The 22134-nt window shown below is 49.1% G+C and overlaps 1 protein-coding gene across 2 annotated transcripts in view; it reads left to right on the top strand.

Annotated features, from left to right (window-relative positions):
* The window catches only part of NOL6 (nucleolar protein 6), a 106121-nt gene extending 88176 nt beyond the window's left edge, over positions 1–17945 (top strand). For both annotated transcript variants that reach the window (XM_088442407.1, XM_088442408.1), the window contains exons 24-26: positions 10839–11039; positions 14327–14428; positions 17041–17945. In XM_088442407.1, the coding sequence (XP_088298533.1) occupies positions 10839–11039; positions 14327–14428; positions 17041–17190 (453 nt within the window). In that variant the 3' untranslated portion in view covers positions 17191–17945. The remainder of the gene's footprint in view (positions 1–10838; positions 11040–14326; positions 14429–17040) is intronic.
* The last annotated feature ends 4189 nt before the right edge of the window (positions 17946–22134 follow it).

The following is a 22134-nucleotide window of genomic DNA, read 5'->3' on the forward strand; positions in this document are numbered from 1 at the left end:
GCCTAACACTAACCTTCCCCCTATTGCCTAACACTAACCTTCCCCCTAGTGCCTAACACTAACCTTCCCCCTAGTGCCTAACACTAACCTTCCCCCTAGTGCCTAACACTAACCTTCCCCCTAGTGCCTAACACTAACCTTCCCCCTAGTGCCTAACACTAACCTTCCCCCTAGTGCCTAACACTAACCCTCTCCCTAGTGCCTAACACTAACCTTCCCTCTAGTGCCTAACCTAACCCTCTCCCTAGTGCCTAACCCACTCCCTAGTGCCTAACACTAACCCTCTCCCTAGTGCCTAATCCTCTCCCTATTGCCTAACACTAACCTTCCCCCTAGTGCCTAACACTAACCCTCTCCCTAGTGTCTAACCCTAACCCTCTCCCTAGTGCCTAACCCTAACCCTCTCCCTAGTGCCTAACCCTCTCCCTAGTGCCTAACACTAACCTTCCCCCTAGTGCCTAACACTAACCCTCTCCCTATTGCCTAACCCTCTCCCTAGTGCCTAACCCTAACCCTCTCCCTAGTGCCTAACCCTCTCCCTAGTGCCTAACACTAACCTTCCCCCTAGTGCCTAACACTAACCCTCTCCCTATTGCCTAACCCTCTCCCTAGTGCCTAACCCTCTCCCTAGTGCCTAACCTTCTCCCCAGTGCCTAACACTAACCCTCTCCCTAGTGCCTAACACTAACGTTCCCCCTAGTGCCTAACCCACTCCCTAGTGCCTAACACTAACCCTCTCCCTAGTGCCTAATCCTCTCCCTATTGCCTAACACTAACCCTCTCCCTATTGCCTAACCCTCTCCCTAGTGCCTAACCCTCTCCCTAGTGCCTAACCTTCTCCCCAGTGCCTAACACTAACCCTCTCCCTAGTGCCTAACACTAACCTTCCCTCTAGTGCCTAACACTAACCCTCTCCCTATTGCCTAACCCTCTCCCTAGTGCCTAACCCTAACCCTCTCCCTAGTGCCTAACCCTCTCCCTAGTGCCTAACACTAACCTTCCCCCTAGTGCCTAACACTAACCCTCTCCCTAGTGCCTAACCCTCTCCCTAGTGCCTAACCCTCTCCCTAGTGCCTAACCTTCTCCCCAGTGCCTAACACTAACCCTCTCCCTAGTGCCTAACACTAACGTTCCCCCTAGTGCCTAACACTAACGTTCCCCCTAGTGCCTAACACTAACCTTCCCCCTAGTGCCTAACCCTAACCTTCTCCCTAGTGCCTAACCCTAACCTTCTCCCTAGTGCCTAACCCTAACCCTCTCCCTAGTGCCTAACCCTCTCCCTAGTGCCTAACACTAACCTTCCCCCTAGTGCCTAACACTAACCCTCTCCCTATTGCCTAACCCTCTCCCTAGTGCCTAACCCTAACCCTCTCCCTAGTGCCTAACCCTCTCCCTAATGCCTAACACTAACCTTCCCCCTAGTGCCTAACACTAACCCTCTCCCTATTGCCTAACCCTCTCCCTAGTGCCTAACCTTCTCCCCAGTGCCTAACACTAACCTTCCCCCTAGTGCCTAACACTAACCTTCCCCCTAGTGCCTAACACTAACCTTCCCCCGAGTGCCTAACTAACCTTCCCCCGAGTGCCTAACACTAACCTTCCCCCGAGTGCCTAACACTAACCTTCCCCCGAGTGCCTAACACTAACCTTCCCCCGAGTGCCTAACACTAACCTTCCCCCGAGTGCCTAACACTAACCTTCCCCCGAGTGCCTAACCCTAACCTTCCCCCTAGTGCCTAACACTAACCTGCCGGTCCATGCAGAATGTCTGCATTTCACATGTCGACATTCTTCAGCATGCTCAGTGTCGACATTTCAAGAATATCGACATCAGAACTGGTGACTATACCCCTGACAATGTGCATCTATCACCCTTCTATTTGCACCGAGTCTTTGGGATTAAAAAAACTAACTAAAAAAAATCTAGGAACTAATTGAGATTATTTAAAAATATATATATATACGTCAGTCGGTTGAATCAAATTCCTGTACATCAATTGGTCAGGTTGCCCAGCAGCAACGGGCAGTGACTCCCAAGCAGCTGCTACTAAGGCTCCTTCCCAACTCTCCTACTAAATGTATGAAAAACAGCAGCTCTAGACATCCAGCCCCCTAACATCTGAGCGGCCTCTCCAGCGGACACTAATGAAGCAGCTCCCACGGAACATTAGAATGGCACAGACTGAAAACATGGTAGTGTCATGCTGGCCACACACACAGCGATATTTTACCCGATCTGGCCGATTCCGACAAATTGGAACGACAGATCGTGTAAAATATGGCCAAATTCTGAGTAAATGGTGAGTCTCCACTCACGATGCGATGCGCGTCCCCGCTGGTCGCACATTGCATCGTCAGATCTGCCGTGCAGTAGGGCAGATCTGACAATCTAGGAGGCGACGCACTGTGACAGTCTGACTGCAGGAGAGATCGTATGAAGATTGGGCACCAAATTTTGTGCAGATCGTGTGCTGAGCTGCCGGGGAGAGTTTCAGGGGAAATCGTACACAAATCGTACACATCGGCTGATCGTGTGCACGTCGCCATGTGTGTGGCCAGCTTCAGTGTGCGGTACAGTAATACTCATGATTGTACAGCTGTTCTGTCCAGCAGAATCTACAGCTGCCAACTCTCGCATTTATAACGAATAACTATTTCATGTGTGCGCTCGTCTCAGGTGATGCAGAACTCATCAGAGGGCATTTGCCCTGACACACTAGAACCTCAGCACAAACGCTGGGCAAGCAGAGAACACTTATTCTGATGCCCCAACCTATTGGTTCAGCCCACTCCTGGCTGCTGTGGCACTTCTAGGTATCCTGCAGACGTGCCCGCACAGGGAGAGACTTGTGGTTTGTGCACCTGGGCCGTTATATGTTGGCAGATTGTGCAATGATTCATGGTCATACATGGGATTATCACCCTCCCCGCGTGTGCGTGTGTTCAGCGTGGTCTTATCCGCAGACCTGAGACACCTGCTCCTGGGAAAGAGACCGTTACATGCATAGCAGCCATTAGAGAGAGGCTTTTTCTGATCACCCGGCAGAGAGGGCCTGTGGGCGTTTGTTCTACAACTTAAAGCGACTCTTTCATCCGACAGCAACTTGTGTGTACATGAAAATAACAAACAATTATCCTCCACAATTTGAAGGTTTACAACATTTTCCAGCTACGTAATAATATAAAGTGACTTTATGGATACCAAAAATAAACACACATGCCAGCTCCTGCTCTCACCAGTGTAGACACTGCTTGTTCCATATCCGCGCAATTGGAGCGTTTAAATGCATCGAAACTCCCTTCTGTGGTTTCCCCAAAAGTTTTTGCTATTTGCCGATTTCGCCTCTTTGCCTTTTCGCGTCTTTCGGAATTGAACACGGAGATAAGAAGGAGCGCGCGTGGAAAAAGTATCGCCTAAAAATAGGCAAATACGGCGAAAACATCGCGGCTCAGCTTTTCGCGGCTAATTGAATTCGGCCCTTAATTACAAAGCGGACGGCCCAATGTACGCTCATCTGATACAGTGTAGCAGCCAGTGGTGGCCGGGATGTGGGGAAAATGAGAGATATGGTAAGAACTTACCTTTGTTATCTCTCTTTCTTTGAAGTCCATAGGGTCCACAGGGTTGACCTTGGGGGTTATAGGTTGGGAACCAAATTCGGGCACCACGCAGTTAAAGCTTTCAGCTCCCAGGATGCACTGGGTCCACTCTCCCTATAACCCCACGCCCAGGGCCAGAGGCACCTCAGTTTGTAAGTAGCCAAAGGCCGGAGAAGGAAAGAAAGAGAGAGAAGACTGGAACACTCAAGAACCATACTCACAGAAAGGGAGACGGAAAAGCGCTGACCGGTAACACAGCCCATATGAAGCCAGGTGCGTCAGGGTGGGCGCCCTGTGGACCCTATGGACTTCGAAGAAAGAAAGATAACAAAGGTAAGTTCTTACCATATCTCTCATTTTCTTCTTCAAGGTCCATAGGGGGTCCAAAGGGTTGACCTTGGGGATGACCCAAAGCAGTCCTTTAAAGGGTGGGGACGCTCCTGTGATGAGAGGAGAATCTATCGCCCAAAGGAAGCATCCTGAGAGGCGATAGATTCCAATGCATGGAACCTTAGAAATGTGTGGACAGAAGACCACGTGGCCACCTAGCAAGGCAGAACAGCCGAGGCGCCACAGCGAGCCACCCACGAGGGGCCCACAGCCCGAGTAGAATAAGTATCAACAGAAACAGAAAGGCCTACCTATGAGGAGGCCCCTGAGATAGACACACGAAGCCATCTAGCCAATGTCTGTTTATCGGCCGGCCATCCTTTCCTGTGAAATCCATAGACCACAAAAAAGGAGTCTGTAAATCCGGAGAGGCCGGACCACAATCAAAGAGGCCACCCCAGCCGAAAGGACTGGAGATTGAAATGATGGTACAATAAATCCCTGAATAATAAAACCACTTAAGGAAGAAACATAGGGCGAGTGCGACTCACAACCCTGTCTTGGTGAAATATCCAGAAGAGGGAGCCACATGAGAACGCTCCCAATTTCGACACTCTCCTGGCACCGCCAAAACCCAAGGAGCCCCTAGGGGGGACAAAGGGAGGCAGAATTCAGAAAAGACCCTGAAGGAGGGTTTGAATACCCGAGACTGGAGCAATTCCACATCCGAACCATACTGACAGTGCAGAGACCCACACTTTCAGGGAGTCCAGGCGGAGGCCCAGACCCAAGTCAGCGGGAAGGAATGCCAGAACTTCTGGAAATCCTAAACACCTGAGGAGCGTAGCTATAGGTACGATACCCTAAGAATTATGCATGCCACATTCTGTGGTAGATCCCAGTAAAGGCTGACAAACACGCTCCAAACATACCGATGATAACTGAGCCAGAGAATCCGTAGGACCACAGTAGGGACGCAGTCAAAGATAGGCGATCCATATCCAGGGAAAGGCAAGGACCCTGAAACAACAGGTCCGTATATTGAGGTAGCTGGAACGGAGTGTCGATGGAGAGACTCCGAAAACTAAGAATCAGTGACGACTGTGTCAATCTGGAGCCACCAGCAGGACAGTACCTCCGCCTAGATTGAACTTCCGAAGAACTCAAGGAAGAACGGAGACCGGAGGAAACAGGTACACAAATTAGAAGGACCACTCCACTAACAACGCGTCACCGAAGGTTGCTTCAGTACCTCCAGCTCTGGACCCTAACACCGGCCCCGTGCGTGATAGAGTCAGGAGGCCATGAGGACCACCTCTGGGACGCCTCATCTGCTCACTAGGAGTAGAAACCTCTCTTGGAGAAGAGACCAGTCCCCAGGATGCACGTGGTGACGGCTGAGGAAGTCCGCTTCCCAACGGAGAACTCCCGGAATGAACACTGTAGAGATGCCGGGAGGAGACCCTTGGTCAGAATGTGTGACATTGCTGCCCAACTTCGAGTGTCTCCTAGATGTAAGCCACTGTTGTGACATTGTCGGACTGAACCTTTGCAGGTTTACCGAGAAGTATATGTTAGGCCAGAGTGAGGGCCCAAGACAGCTTGAAGTTCTAATAAGTCGAGTTGCAGGGTGGAATCGATAGATGTCCAACTCCCCCGAAAGGAGTGCGGACCTGTCACTGCGCCCCAGAGACTGGCGTCCGTTGTAAGGATTACCCAGATCGGGATCCAAAAAAGGGGTGATGTGAGATGGCCATAGCCACCCATATAGAGACAGACGCACCTCCGGAGAGAGCATCTGAATAGTGATCCGACGGAGAAACCCGTTATCTGGAGAGGATCAGTTTTTGCACAGGCTTGGAATGGAACTGAGCATATTCCACCCTTCCGAAGGTAGACCCCCTGGATACCAGAACCCGCATTACTGAGTGTAATGACACTTGTCGACTGTGGAGACATCCTCAGAAGGATTCTCTGAATCCAGCAGGGCTCCCAGAGGAAAAATACCCTGTGAGGGATGCAGGGAGGACTTTTTCCCAGTTGATTAACCATTCGTGCTTGTGAATGAAAGCAGTGGTTAACTGTAATAGGCTTTAAAGTACCCTGGTGATTATGCAAAGAGCTGGAAGCCATCCGGATACAGGATCAGTCGAATACCCTGAACAGGTGGGCTGTCATAAATCTGGTAAACCCCGGTGGGGCTGTGGCCATCCAAAGGGCAGAGCCCGAAAATTGAAAGTGTTGCTGTGGCACAGCAAACCTGAGCTAACGCTGCTGAGCGGGCTCTATAGGTACCTGTAGGTATGCATCCTGAATATCCAGCGAAACCATAAAGTCCCCAGGTTCCATAGCTCGGATGATGGAGCGTAGGGGTTCCCTCCTGAACCTAGGCACCTTTTAGGAATTGGTTCAGGGATTTCAGATAGAGGATAGGCAAATGAGGACCATTCGGCCTCTGCACCAGAAAGAACGTAGAATAACCAATCCCCCGCTGAGATAGTGGGGCTGGCATAATTACCCCTGCTTACCGCAAAGACTGTATAGCTTTCTGGATTTGTAAGACCTTGTTCGGGTCTGAAGAAGGGCCTCTATAGCAAAACATGTGGGGAGGCCGTCTGAGCAATGAGAGGGCGTACCCGTGAGAGACTTCAACTCTTACCCAAGCATCCGAGGTGACTTGACACCAGCACTGGGCGAACTGAAAAAGTCGGCATCTCACTCTGGGATCCCCCAGATGAAGGCTTGTCCCGTTAGCTGAAGGTGTATCCTCAGGATTAGAAGCAGGGCGTCTGGAGAGCCAGGTCTGCTTGGTTCTGGGTATGGTGGCCCTCGTGGAGACCGACAGTCTAGGAAAAGACTGGCCTTTAGGCTTTCTCTGAGGACAAAAGGACTAAACAGATGTAGTCCGAGGCCTTGTAGTGGAAGTAGCTGAAGGCGGAAATTTCGTTTGTGATACTGCAAACGTTGCTCCAATCTTGTCAAGGTTAGGGTCAAAAGAGATCTCCCCATTATAGGGTAATCCATTTTAAGGCCTATCTTGGAGTCCACCTCTGCCTTCCAGGAGCGCAGCCATAGGGTATGGTGGGCAGATACATTCGCGGCCGAAACCCTGAAGTTTAGGAAACTAGTATCCAAAGTTGTTACTCCAACATATGAAAACTTCATCTTGAATGTGAGCAGCAAGAGACATCTGATCCCCAGAGGTTTTTGAGGGAAAAAGGTCTACAAATGCATCAGCCCAGCTCTCAATAGCATTAGCCACCCAAGTGATAGCCATGGTTGGACGGGCAACAGCCCCTGAAAGCGAGTATATTGATTTCAGGTAAAGCTACCACCTACGTATTCGTAGAATCCATCAGAGTTGGGACGGGAGGCGTAGTAGCCCTCTTAACCAGACAAGTAACATGAGAATCCACCCAAGGTGGTGATTCCTAATACTTGCAATGACCCTCAGGGAATGGGTCACACGAGGCCAAATGCTTTTGTGATACCTCCTATCCAGCGATTGCCAGACCCCTGCCATGTGATCCACCCGCTGGTCAGAGAGGGGGAAAAAATCCAAAGACACTTTAATCTTTAAATCTAGGGTGATTTGACTTAGGTGCAGGTTCAACATCCTCTATAACTAGGATAGAGATGACCGCCAGCACCCAAGCAGGGATAATAATACTTGTTTTAGGCTCCCCCTCATGTGAAAGGAATAGGGGTCCGAAACATCATTCAGTACTCCCTTGGCTGACAATCTGTGTTAGACAGCAGTGCAGACTGGGACGTAACCACAGGGCGTTTATTACGCCATTTTGTGTTTCCCATGGTGGCTGTTGTGATAATCCCTGCAAGGGGAATGACAGACTGTTGTGGTGCCTGATGGAATTGCCTGTACTGTGTAAAACTCCGGTAGGGAGCGACAGTCTGTGTCACAGGGGTAAACCGCAAGAACTGCGAGCTACACTGAGAGGGAAGGGTAGCATGTTGAGGTAACCCCAAGTGGGTTACAACTATGGGCGCCACCAGGCGATCCGCAATGGAGGCCTGGGTCTTGAGAAAACAAACCGCCGAAAGGGGTCCTGTAAGGGGCCCGGCACCTGATGGCACCTTAGACATAACCCTTCCTGAGTCAAATCCTCCGTACACACACCTGCAGCACATGACTTGCAGGATAGCAAAAAGTGCAGTATCGTGCTCTATTTCCTGGTCAGACATATCTGACTAACAATCATCGTGGAAATATCAAACAGCGCTATACTGGTCCTGACTGATGCCAAAATTAGCTGCAGGGACCCATTATCAGCGTATGCAACACACAGTTCCTCCTAAAATATGGCAACGTGCGGCACGCAACAGTATGTGACCAACCTCTGAGTTTGTTTGCAGTCAGCTCAGCCACCTACATGACGACTTCATCTTTCAGTGTCTCCTTTTCCTTTATTCAATCGCTCAGTGTGCTGGACGGTGATGGATCCCTTCAATGTTTGCTAGTAATGCAGCTGGAATGATATTACAGGGAGGGGTGTAATGTGTCATGCGATGCTTTATAACTTTTATAGCAGGAAGGAGCCGGGGGCGGGGGGTTGGTGTTTGCCTAAATTTTGTTTTTGTGTTTGTTTTTTATGTTTTATTGCAATCAAATTGGTCTACAGCCGACGAAGGCCGGGAGATGGGGTTCAGGGCTTTGCTTTTATTGGGACTGGGTGCATTTTAAATTTTTTTTCCTGCTTTGTAAATATTGTTATTCAAAAGCGCAAGGCGGTTGTGTGACGTGTATAATGGACAAGAGGTCAGTAACGTGAGTATGTCCGTAGCCTGAGAGTGGCCAGCAAAGTACAGCCATGTCTGATCCCCATGTTACTGGGCCTGTAGATCGCAGCTTGTTACGATATCGCTGACGCGGCAGTGTGTGCCGGACATCGGGCTGATAATGGCGGAGGAGAGCAGTCCTTTCTCTCCTGGCTTTTTCCTATCGTGTTTAGCATTTATGCAGACGCAGTACTGACTCCCAAAGGAGATAACCTGAAGCTTTGTCAGGGAAAGTGGAGAAAAATTGTGTTCTTCAAGCTGGACCTGGTACCAGGTGGCAGAGCAGCTTTGCCACACAGCGACGTGTCTGTAGGAAGCCTTACCTTTACCCTTCGTCTGCACAGAGTGGAAGCTGCCATGTTGCTGTCTTAAGAATTATCACTGAGAGTGCAGACAAATAATTCAGTGACAACATGGAGGCACGAGGCATCGCGCGCCTCACTCGTGCTTCTGTGATGTCACTGGCCCCTAGTGCACTGACAGGCTAGTTATTGATTAAGGCACGACCTGACTGCCTCCATCTGACTACCTCTAAGATATACACTTACAATTAGACGTCTCCCCCCAGATTCGCATTCTGCCCTCACTTGGGGATTGTGCAGCCATGACACATATATAAGGAATAGATAATAAGGACGTTACTGATAGAGGCCTATAGACAGGCTGCTACTGATTATATTACTGGTATGAGGTGCTGCCCCTCTCTCTCTCCCGCTGGCATCACCGTACGTACAGCGGATCAGACTGTGTTACCTGGAACGCAGAACAAAGTACTGAGCCGTCGAGTCTGGACTCGCTCGGTCGCTGTTATGAAACACTTGGTACATGGGTGTCTCTCGTCTCGTAACATTCCAGACCGGGGGTGAGAGAGAGCCGTGTTTGCACTCCTTTTGTGTGGAGGAGAGAGGGGTGCTGCGATCTCTGCACATGAGTGAAAGCCGGGGGGGGGGGGGGGGCTTATTGCTTTGTTTAGAGGGAGGACATATCTGCTATTACCTCTGTGTGTCTTGTTTTTTCCTCATCTAACTCCCCAGCAGGGGTGGGACACATTGCCCCCCGGGTTTCTTCCCATGAAATAATCTATTTACACCGCACGTGCCTAATGGGAAAACCTGAGCAATCGCTGCTATGTAATATTTCTGGGGGTGGCTGAACACTTGTGACCTTACAGAGTTGGCGTCACGCACAGGAAACAATTGTGCTACCTGTCCGTTTCCCAGTGTACTTTACAGCCTGATAATAAACGGCTGGTTGCTATAAGTTACAGCAGATTTTTCTGTGAAGTCGAAAAGTGAAAAAAAAAGTAGAGACTATTTCCATTGTATTCAGATAGATGCCCCTGTGCCCCTATGCCAGGTCTGAGCTTAGGGCCCCCCGTTACTCATTGCACCGTCTATTACCCCCTCTATACTCCAGGCTAAGGTACTGCCCCAGACTCTGTACCGTTCTGTCCCCATTTGCACAGGATCAGAGCGCTGTCATACATGGTACAGGTTTTGTAGGAGGGGGAGGATCGTCTAACAGGCCCACTGGCGGAAGAAGCCACGCTGACTATGGTGTAGTCATACCCACAGCGTGCCAGTCACAAGGCTGAGTCTTAATTCTTTTACTAATGTTGGGAGACATGAATTACACAGATACTTTCCAAATTAAGGCTAGCCCTAACCCCATCCATACACCGCAGAGATTGCCCTCCTGCCTGCCATAGCTACTCCTTTACCAGCCTCTTCACCCACGAACTGCCCCATTGGCAAATCGCTAACGCTGGTAACGTCATGTACGGAAGTGATGATCTCTGACAGCGCCCCCTAGTGGTAGTGCCCGTGAATAGAGTACTCTACAAGAGTTATAATATCACATGGTAATGTATGCTATACAGATGTAACCCATGGACGTTATTACTAAGCCTCGCCACGCGTCCCACCGCGCACTTTTATATAAAGTATGTGTCTTATTCGCATCACCAATGCAACAAAAGTGCCCCGGATACTGGCGCTGGCACTGCGGGTAGTTGCTGTGCTCACCTGGGCGAAAATGCAAAAGGCTGAGGACCGACGCGAGTGCGACATTTGTAAAATGCGCTCACAATCTGCTCTTTGCCTCCCGCACAGGTGGTTTTCCGGCCTCCGATGGACCTTTATGATGTCCTCATCCACTTGAACCCCAAACACATCCCACGCCACAGAGAGGCCGTGGACCAAGCAGCGAAGTCTTTTCTCCGCGGGGTCCTGAGGGAGGAAGCTGCGGTCAAGGCGTTGCGCTTCCCTGTGGTGAATTATGATCCAGTCCAGCTGTACGTGACTGAACTGAGGGTGAGTCTCCATTCTGTCTCTACCCCCTGGGACCCTTCCCATATTGACTTCTTATTGAGTTAGTCCATAGCGAGGGTCCTCAACGGCATCCAAATGGGGATTATGTTGGGGACAACGGCTATAAATGGGGATTATGCTGGGTACAACGGCTATAAATGATTATTTTACACTTTATCTAAACATGGATTTACTTTTCCCAAATTACTGAAGTCAGTGTCACTATACTAGTTATGAAAGGGGGAGGGGGCTGTACTGCATAACCTATTTTACACCTAATAAGAGGTGCTGAGACTTGTAGTGCCATGCGGGTCTATACTCTAAGCACTAAGAATACTGATAATCACAACATTTATAATAAACTGTAACAATTAACATGGAGTATAAATAAGGTTCTTGCTGGCTAAGGATTGATGATAGGCGTCTAAATACCGACGCCTATCATAATCCCGACGCCGGAATCCAGCAGGACGCCAGCCCGAATGAGGTAAGTACGGGCCACGCATCCCAATAGGTGCTGGGGGGGGGGGTTAGGTTTAGCGGAGTTAGCGTTTTGGCGGGGGATGTTAGGGTTAGGCACCTCTAGGTGGGGGGAGGGTTAGGGTTAGGCACCCCCAGGGAGAGGTTAGGGTTAGGCACCCCCAGGGAGAGGTTAGGGTTAGGCGCCCCCTGGGTTTTTGGAGCGATAAGGAAGGGGGGGTTAGGGTTAGGCACTAGGGGAGTTAGGTTAGGGTTAGGCACCACTAAGGGAGGGTTAAGGGGGGTAGGACAGGGGAGATTAAGGTACTTACCTGCCTCTGTCAGGATCTCCTAAACAGCCGTTGGCATTTCAATCCCATTCCCTTAGCACACAGCCATAGTGTATATCTACCTACTTCCCAGCTGTCCCCATTTCCCCCGGGAGAATCCCGACTTACAAACCTTGAAAGGGTTATAGCTTATACCACAATGGGCTCTGAAGTGAGCTGACAGTGAGTACAAGTGATGTGCATGGCAGTACAGTGGTGTAATGATTAGACTTACTGTGCTGAAGGGAAGTTTCCTATGTAAGCTGCAGTGGCTGGAGTGTAAGCAGAGAAGTTTCCCTTGTGCACGATTCACCAATCTCCCGCTGCTGAAAGCCCTTACTACACCCTGCACGTGCCCACAATATTGCACTACTGGTCCCAGCGGGTCATGGAAGCAGCAGCGTCACTGAGACACCACGGACATGTACCGTTCATATTGCAGTGAGATTATGCTCATATTCCTACTCTTTTGTTGAACACCACAGGCACTAGCAGCTGATTACGTTACTATTCTAACTTGCGGATCCACTGCTGGGGAACTAAGGCCCTCATTCAGAGCCGGACGCTCTGAGCAGAGCGCACGCTCTGAATGAGGTCTGCCCTCCATAATTATGGAGCGTCCTCCTGGACGCTCGTATATGCTGTGGGTCACCACCCACAGCCTATACGAGTGTGCAGGTTGATGGCCGCGATGGTCTTGACCATCGCGACCATCGCCACTGCGAGCAGAAGCCTGCGGTTGAGTTTCTCAACCACAAGGCCCGGAGTGATTTTGGCTCTATCAGAGCCAAAATCACTCCCACTGACATCACTAGTGATGTCAGTGGGCCGGCTTCTGACGGTAGGCGTTCCCTTGGGAACGCCCCCGTCTGGGAGGCACGCCCCCGGCACACCCACCAAAGGGGGCGTGCTGTCAATCAACATCGACAGCACGCCCCCTTTGATCGTCGCCTCTGGCGCATGCGCACGACGGAGCTCCCTCCGTCGTGCGCATGTGCAGTGCACACCATCGACCCACTTGCGAGCGGACAGCCGCTTGCGAGTGGGTCTGAATCAGGCCCTAAGACGCTGGTTCATTGCCGGATTGCCATTACTAGCTGGCTGTGTAGAGACTGAGGGTAACATCTGAGAGTCCCCACAGCCTCTGGCAGGATTAAATATTGTTTCTATTAAGGAGCTCTGTAACACGCTGACCGCTACTGCGACACATTAATGTAACTGCGCAGATCAGGACTTTAGTATCTTTATAAAGTTGAGATTTTAAGAATTTATATGCTGGAATTTTATTCATTCTAAAGTCTGTTTTTATGAATCACATTTTTATAGTGTGGATGTTGGTTGCTGAATTGTTTTATCCTCCTCTTCCGGGAGATTTATTATTGGTTTATTTACTTTGTAATATTTTTATAGTATTTTAGTGTCATTTTTGTGCAATTAAGCGCTACCTGTGCTTCTATATTCCCTTTGGTTATCTTTAGAGGATTGGGGCAGTCCCCTTACAGGCTCGGCTGCTCCATTGCACTCTTAGGGCCGTATTCAATTAGGTGCAAATAGTCCCGGGCTTTTCGCCGTCATCGCTGGTTTTCCATGCGAAAAAATATTGCGCGTGTCCCCGCTTATCCCCATATTCAATTAGAAAGCGGCGAAAACGGCACCCGGCAAAATGCAAACATGCAAAAAGTGCTGTCAGATATGGTGAAATCAGTCTGACACCCCCAAAAGATGCACTAACATTGGGGATCAATGTAGATGCCCCCGAATAGCCCTGCTGAAGGTATTTGGGGTCCTTAAATGGTCTCATTAGCTGCTAATTAGTGTCTTTGCACAAGTGATGAAGAATAGAATTTAGGAGTTTTTTTGGGTGAAAATAACTTGTCCCAGTAAATTTACATGAAAATGGGTACAAGTAGGGCTAAAAGTCGCAAAGTGAGGTTTTGAAAAATGCACCTTCAGCAAGCACCTGCAATACAAAAAAACCCACCCCCATACTTGTAGACACCCCCAAAGTTTTTTGCTAGTTTTTAAGTTTGTACCCCAACTTTGAACTTTTTCGCCCCCTTTTTCAAAGTAACTTTTTGGGGTGCTCTTTACATATTTTAGGGGTTTTTTTTTTTTACACCGTTTACCTTTGGGGACCTGTCCTAAGGGTGCAGGGTGGTTTTCTCACCTTTGCACCCCAAAACTGCAATTCTACACTTTTTTTCGGCTATTCATAGGCAAAACTTTTCCGCCGGGTTCAATGCATTGGGTTTCCGCACCGGCGACAAGTCGCCAGAATTGAATACGGGGATAAGTTTCCGCTGGCGAAATGACGTCACCGGCGAAACTTTTTCACCGAAAACGGCTTTTCGAACTTAATTGAATACGGCCCTTAGTGTTAAAGTGTCTGGTGCCAGGAATTTCTTTTTTTGTTTTTTGAACCGTCCTGAGTGCTAAGCGCCCCCCTCTGCTATTAGCCTAGACCTCTTCAGCTTATCCTCATATAAATGTCTCTTGTTCCAGGAATCCTATGGGGAGTTTGCACTGTTTTTGTACGATACATTCGGAGGAGAAGTGATCGGTGTTCTCTGGAATCCCACCAGCTTTACCCCCCAGCCCTTTAAAGTGAGTATCATCGGCGGTAATGCGTGGTGCAAATCCATAATAGTGTAAGACTTGCTACACAGCTAAATATAAGAGCAGGGACAGTGTCATTAGGGCAGGTGAGATGATCTGTACAGAGGAACTTACTGTATAATGCAGTGTTTTCCTAAGACCATGGTAATGTCCCCGTCACCTATGCACAATTTCAAGGCTTGTTCCTGTATTTTTGTCTATTGGAGATGAGGAAATGAGAACATTTATTCTATACAAGCGTTGTGCAGAATCCGGGGCCCCACCATTCTGCCAGCCGTGGGTTCTAGGACCTAATACAGGAAGACAAAGGATCCTCCATGTGTGGATGGTGTTTACCCCCAGACTAAGCATTTTATAAAGCAGGGTGGGGCGGGATATATGCCTCATTGCATGCATATACAGGGTTGTTATAGACTATAATCTCCTGTATGCAATGATGATCAATGTCATGTATCATTAGGCAGGCTGAATGATACATTTCCATGGGGTGAATAACACATCTTCAGCTTTCTGCAAAGGGTATAAAAATAGGTTGGTCTCATCAGATTCGTTTCTTTTTTTGTTCAATGGTCACGCAGGCGACCCAAAATCTGAATGGGTCTGGGGGTGATATTGGCACGTGATCTAATTCACCCTACAGGTCATGAGAGGAGCAGACAGGATATCGTTATATTTGGGTGCTGTATGTAGGGTTGTGGCTGCTTTTTATGGACAAAATGCCCATTTACACCAAACGTTGGTTATGTTTGTGCCTTGTGACCCTATGTTTCCTTTAGTGCAGAAATGCTTATCTCTGATTGGCTGGAAGCATCTTTGCGTCCACGTCGTCTTTACTTAAACTGACACTAAAAATAAACATTGTAAACATAACGCTAGCATAACGAGCGATGGGCAAAGTGATCTACATCCGTTCTGCGAGGTCACCCATTGGCTGGTGAATGCCGGGGTATTGAGCAAAGTGCGCCGGACGCAACGATGACCATGGGAACACGATCCACTGATTATAATTTAATGAACGTGTCATATTAACAGATAGTGGGCCTGATTCAGACCCACTCGCGAGCGGCTGTCCGCTCGCAAGTGGGTCGATGTTATGGACTGAGCATGCGCACGACGGAGGGAGCTCCGTCGTGCGCATGCGCCAGACGCGACGAGCGAAGGAAAGTCCTTCGCTCGTTGTGTCCGATCAAAGGGGGCGTGCTGTCAATGTTGATTGACAGCACGCCCCCTTTGGTGGGCGTGCCGGGGGCGTGCCTCCCGTCAGAAGCCGGCCCACTGACATCACTAGTGATGTCAGTGGGAGTGATTTTGGCTCTGATGGAGCCAAAATCACTCCGGAGCTTGCGGTTGAAAACCTCAACCGCAGGCTCCGGCTCGCAAATTCGATGGTCGCGATGGTCTCGACCATCGCGACCATCACAATGCACGCTCGTATACCCTGTGGGTGGTGACCCACAGCTATACGAGCGTCCAGGAGGACGCTCCATGAAAATGGAGCCCGGCCCTCATTCAGAGCGTGCGCTCTGCTCAGAGCGTACGGCTCTGAATGAGGGCCAGTGATTGGCAGTTTGCATTATTGTTACATATATTAGGTTGATAGGCCAGTTTATTTTGTTGATCCAAGTCAGTGGTAGAACGTGTGACAGTCTCTGACAGAAATATGGCAATATGTAAGCACTTAATAATCAAAGAAAGGTGAGACGACACAAACTTACCCTAATCTAGTTTGCATAAATGGGTGCAGTAACTCGCAGCTATATTTCCCATTAGTTTATCGCCTGGAAGCGAGTACCTGGAAGATATCGGCTGCGTTACCTAACTTCAGTTATCGGTTATTAAAGATGCATCCCATCATTTTATCAGTTAGGTCTGTGGTTCCCAAACTCTGTCCTCAAGGCACCCTGACAGTTCAGGTTTTCAGGATATCCATATTTAAGCACAGGTGACTTAATTAGTACTTAATTAGTACTTAATTAGTACTTCAGTCAGTTTGATTATAACACTTATCCACAAGCATGGATATCCTTAAAACCTGGAATGTTAGGGTGCCGTGAGGACAGAGTTTGAGAACCTCTGAGTTAGTTCAATGTTTCCCAAACTTTGTTCTCAACCCTCCTAACAGTCCAGGTTTTAAGGATATTCATGTTTATTTACTACCTTAGTCATTTTGATTTAACCAACTGTGCTTATGCATGGATATCCCGGAAACTTGGACTTATATGGGGGCTTATGGAGGAAGTTTGGGAATGAATGATTTAGGTTGTTTCTTAGTTAGGAAAGCTATTACAGTGCAGCGTGTGTAGTTACTCATTACTCATCCAAATAGTGTCCTGCACTAATGAGAGTTCTGGAACTTTTTGCCCTATCTATCAAACCCCCGGCCCTCACCCATGTCCAACAAACAGTATAAAATGATGCCAAAAATGGCAACATAAACTATGGCGAGACGCACCTGTCATAGACGTGTAAGCCTCCTCCGATCGTCACAGAACACCGCTTCTCATTGTCAGCTTTCAGTGCTAGAGACGGGTAACGATTTGCGCTGGTTAGTTGGATATCATTTCTAGTGTATGTATAATATCTTCTCTCTTTCCTTACAGACGACCAACATTAACGGAAGGATAATAGACCGTAAAAGTAACAACTTGTTACTGGTGCCCAATGTAGAGGCGATGTTGGAGGACTTTCAGATTTTGGGGAGGGGTTTGGTCAGTAAAATAGAACCTCGGTCTGAGAGATGGAATATCTGACATGGCGGCTGCAGCTCGGAAATCCAGCAGCGAGGATTAGATATGACCACCACGGTGCTATGGAGCAATCCTACTGCAGGACTGAGGGCCTTATTCAGACCCGGTCGCAAGCGCTGAGCGCTCGCAACCGGGTCGATGGTGGCCAACAGCGCATGCGCGCGACGGAGCCGGCTCCGTCGTGCGCATGCGCGAGACCCAGCTAGCGACGTGCAATCCGTCGCTCCGGGTCTCGCACCAAAGGGGGCGAGCTGTCGATGTTGAGTGACAGCTCGCCCCCTTTGGTGGGCGGGCCGGGGGGGAGTGGCTGCCCAAACGGAGGCGTACCCATGAGAACGCCTGCCGTTTGGGGGCGGCCCCACTGACATCACGAGTGATATCAGTGGAGAGATTGCGGCTGTGTCTCTGGGGCTCGCGGCCACGAGACCTTACCAAGACCATCGCGACCATCATCATGGCCGCTCGCAATAGCTGTGGGTGGTCACTCACAGCTATGCGAGCGGCCAAGAGGCCGATCCAAAAATAAAAAAAAGCCCGGCGCTGATTCAGAGGACGAGAAAACCCCAAACTGCTATGGAGCAATCCTACTGCGTTACTGCAAGACTGTTATAGCAAATGATCCCTGGAAATAATACGTTTTATACTGTTTTGTAATGATTGCGGCAGGTGTAACATATTCTATATCACACAGAACACACCTGAGGGTGTAACGCCTGATCATACAACCATAGACAATAAACATTCAGCTTCTCTACAGGTTTTTCCTTGTGTTTATCATTCGTCTCCATCTGTGTTTCTAGATTTGTCTCCATAAGATTTATTCACATTTAACAAACACATTCGTACAGCATCCTCCAGCCAATCAGAGCATTGGAATAGTCACAATACATGACAAACTTAGTTTCAGGTTAGGTTTAGACACCTGGGAGGGAGGGGGAGGGTTGGGATACCGTCCGACAGATGTAGATAACCTAATCCTGTTGGCATGCCTATAAGCCTGTATAGATGGCATGCGCAGTGGTGATTGCGGAATGTAAGTGTAAGGACAGGTCTCCCAACACCAGCACCACCTTCTCCGTGCCGGACTCAGCGTGCTGCGCTGCGGTGAGCTGGTAAGGCTTTACTGCTGCAGCTATGTGACTGGTAGACAGACCAGTATTTTCCAGCCGCTGGCAGCCGTCAGTGGTTTCCATGCCACGCGGGCAGAGTGACGTATCCTTGTATAGGACGGAAGTGACAGGTGATGGAGGAAGAGCTTTATTCTCCCCAGAACATTTTGCCAGCCGGGTGGCATCTAGAAGTAGCCGGGTGGGAACCTTCGCAATAATGAAATGATAAAATCCTGACCTTTATATTGATTTAAATTTGAGTTTAACATTATAATATATATATATGTGTATATATATATATATATATATATATTTATTATTATTAAATTTTATTTATAGGGCGCCACAAGTGATCCGCAGCGCCGTACTTACAGTAAAGGGTACACAGAACATTACATTACAATACAGTAACCAACTTATAAACAGAACACAAGTAACAATTAGCAACACAATTCTCCATACACAGTACAGCTGGGAAGGTGAAGGCTGTCATAGAAGTGCTAGAGAAGAAGGCTGTGAGACAGTTCCCTCCCTCGGTCGTGCGCATGCGCAGTGGGGCAGCATCGACCCGCTTGCGAGCGTCCTGCGCTCGCGAGCGGGTCTGAATGACCCCCATAGTCTAATCTTATGGTGCCCCACAGTTGACTGGTGCCCCTGGTGGGCGTCATCCTTACCTGCTTGTTTTGGAACATATAGGGTCGGACTCTGAGCTGGATGCAGCTGTTCAGCCGCGGTAGCCTACCTCCTGTCTTATGCGAATGTGCGAATCCACCACTGCACACAAAACAGCTGTGCGTCTGTCTGTCCCGCCCACCGCTCTTAAAGCCGAAGTCGCAACCGTCGTCATTCATGTCTGGACATGCACCCGCCTCATGCTGTGTGCAACAGATCTGTTTGACCCAGGCGCACGCTGTCTGCGCGCTGTGCTTTAGCACGGAACTCTGGCGTAGTCACCCATGACACCTCCACCAGACGGATCAGTTCCGTACGTTCACATGGCTGCTGCCCAGAAATGGATCGTGTGCTCATGTGACCGGCTGGGCCTGATTCAGACCCGCTCGCTAGTTGCGGCCGCTCGCTCCCAGCGTATGGAAATTCAGCTAAGTGACGTCAAGGCAGCTGATCGCACGGCAAGGCATAAGCACGCTCACTATATCTGGGCGAGCAATCACTTTGTGTTTATAGACACCCACCAGCCTGTCTTTAGCCGCCCACTAGCGTACGTCATCTCCAGGAAGTATATACAACCATCGGTACATCGGGCTCCATCGAATCTGACCGCAGCGCTTGTGGTTGTCTGTAACCTACCGCCAGCACTGCGAGCACTTCATTGTATAATACAACCAGCCGACGTTTACTATGACGCTGCCTGTTAATTATGCACTCCCCAGAAACGGCGTGAAAACACTCTGGCACGCCTGCGTCCGCAACTCCACTCCCCCGTTACTACTGCCCTGCCCCTGTCACCACCCACAAACGGCCTCTCCTGTCACTCATTCCACTGGGCTGTCTTTGCAGAGCGAGCGAGAAGTTTGCGATCCCTCATACTAGTTTGCGCACGCACACTGCGAGCAACACGCATGCGCACATTAGTGAACATCGTCTGCAACGAGCGGTCGTCTGCTAGCGACCGGCTCTAAATGAGCTCCTCTGTCCGTATGCCTGATCCATGTGCAGACACTCATTTCTTTCTTTGGCGCGTGTTCCTGCCTCATTTCCACTTGCTCAGACTCCGAATCAGGGCCCATAGTGTTACCTCTATTGTGGATGATGTCACATTTTTATCTATAGAGCAGTGGTTCTCAACTCCCAGCAGGTCATGTTTTCTGGGTTTCCTTAATCATGCACAGGTGAGTTAAACTGCTTTGTTGGGTCAGTAATTATCCCACCCGCTTCCACAGACAGAAATGCTGAAAACATGGCCTGTTGGAGGTGTTTGAGGACTGCAGATGAGAAGCACCACCTATAGAGCATTATTTGTATACTAGCCACATTGCCCCTGTTTTATTTATGCCCCACTCCCCTTCCCCAGCTTCCTGTCTATGGACGGCTTGTTTACACCGTCACGCTCGTCTGCTGGTAGAGACCGCGCTGAAGGATGATCTATCTGACGGTGTCAGCTTCCTCAGCTGCTCTGTAGCCCATTGTCTGAGCTCGGAGCTCGCAGACGCGCATCGACAGGGTGATGAGCGGTTTATTCTCTGAAACCTGACTCTGACATCCTGCCTTGCGGCGTTCCTGATGGGCCGTGTGTGATGAAATTGGCTGAAGTATGCAGTAATGTCATCTGCATCTTCTCACTTCAGATATCGCAGAGAGACTGCGATTCTGGTGTGTGCGGTTCCGGCCAGTGTCGCTGTATGCCGATAACGATTATCCCTGACCCATGTGGACATCACTTAGACACCGATGCAGGCAAACATCCCCCCCTCCTCTTCCCAAGTCACTGAGTGGCTCTTGTAGCCATGCTAGCCGTAACCATAGGCAACCGATGCAGCTCAGGATTTCATACCTGATTCGGAAGGCCCCCATACATCAGAGATGGATTGCAGCAATCGTGCAATTTGCAATCGATTGTGTATAAAAATCTTTCCCTTTTTCAATCGATTGCAAATTGCACGATTGCTGCAATCAATCTCTGATGTATGGGGGCCTTCACTCTGCTGGAAAGTTATTTGCTTAATTAATGTTTAATCCACAATGTGTCTGGAGGGTTTCAGTATAGATGTCTGACACTTACAATGTCGATAGTGACCTGTCAACGCTGGTATTTTGTTGGCATTGTTAGAATGTTGACATGCTGGTTTTCTACTGGTTTGGGGGGGGGGGGGGGGAGATGTATCAAGTATTGGAGAGAAAGAAAGTGAAGAAGTTGCTAAAAACAACCAATCAGCTCCTGTCATTTATCTAGCACAGTCCATGAAATGACATTTATAAGCTGATTGGTTGGTACTTTATCTCTCTCCATGGCTTGATACATCTCCCCTTCTGTCCCTAACCATAATGAGAACCCAGAGTCTTCTGGAAGTGCTGACATTATGATAATGCTGACATTCTATCAATATCAAATATTTTGTAGGTGTTGGCATTCTAACTATATCGACATTATCAATGTGACCTGTGTGAAGTAAACACTGACGGCGTACCGTCTGGAAGCCCTTGCTTTCTATATACTTGGCATCCCCCTTTTTCATTTGTTACCTTTGCCTTGGACACTACCTGTGTATTTTAATTCCTGTCAACAAAATTTTTGTCATAGTTACTAGTTGTCATAAGACTTATTCTGCAGAATGTCATCCCCCTCATCAGTATCTCTAGCACTGCAGAATGTCGTCCCCCTCATCAGTATCTCTAGCACTGCACACTGTCATCCCCCTCATCAGCATCTCTAGCACTGCAGAATGTCGTCCCCCTCATCAGTATCTCTAGCACTGCACAATGTCATCCCCCTCATCAGTATCTCTAGCACTGCAGAATGTCATCCCCCTCATCAGTATCTCTAGCACTGCAGAATGTCGTCCCCCTCATCAGTATCTCTAGCACTGCACAATGTCGTCCCCCTCGTCAGTATCTCTAGCACTGCACAATGTCGTCCCCCTCGTCAGTATCTCTAGCACTGCACAATGTCGTCCCCCTCACCAGTATCTCTAGCACTGCACAATGTTGTTCCCTCATCAGTATATGTAGCACTGCACAATGTCGTCCCCTCATCAGTATCTCTAGCACTGCACAATGTTGTCCCCCTCATCAGTATCTCTAGCACTGCACAATGTCGTCCCCCTCATCAGTATCTCTAGCACTGCACAATGTCGTCCCCCTCATCAGTATCTCTAGCACT

The sequence above is a fragment of the Taudactylus pleione genome, unplaced genomic scaffold (assembly GCF_031769625.1).
Source record: "Taudactylus pleione unplaced genomic scaffold, aTauple2 ptg000311l, whole genome shotgun sequence".
Classification (NCBI taxonomy): Eukaryota; Metazoa; Chordata; class Amphibia; order Anura; family Myobatrachidae; genus Taudactylus; species Taudactylus pleione.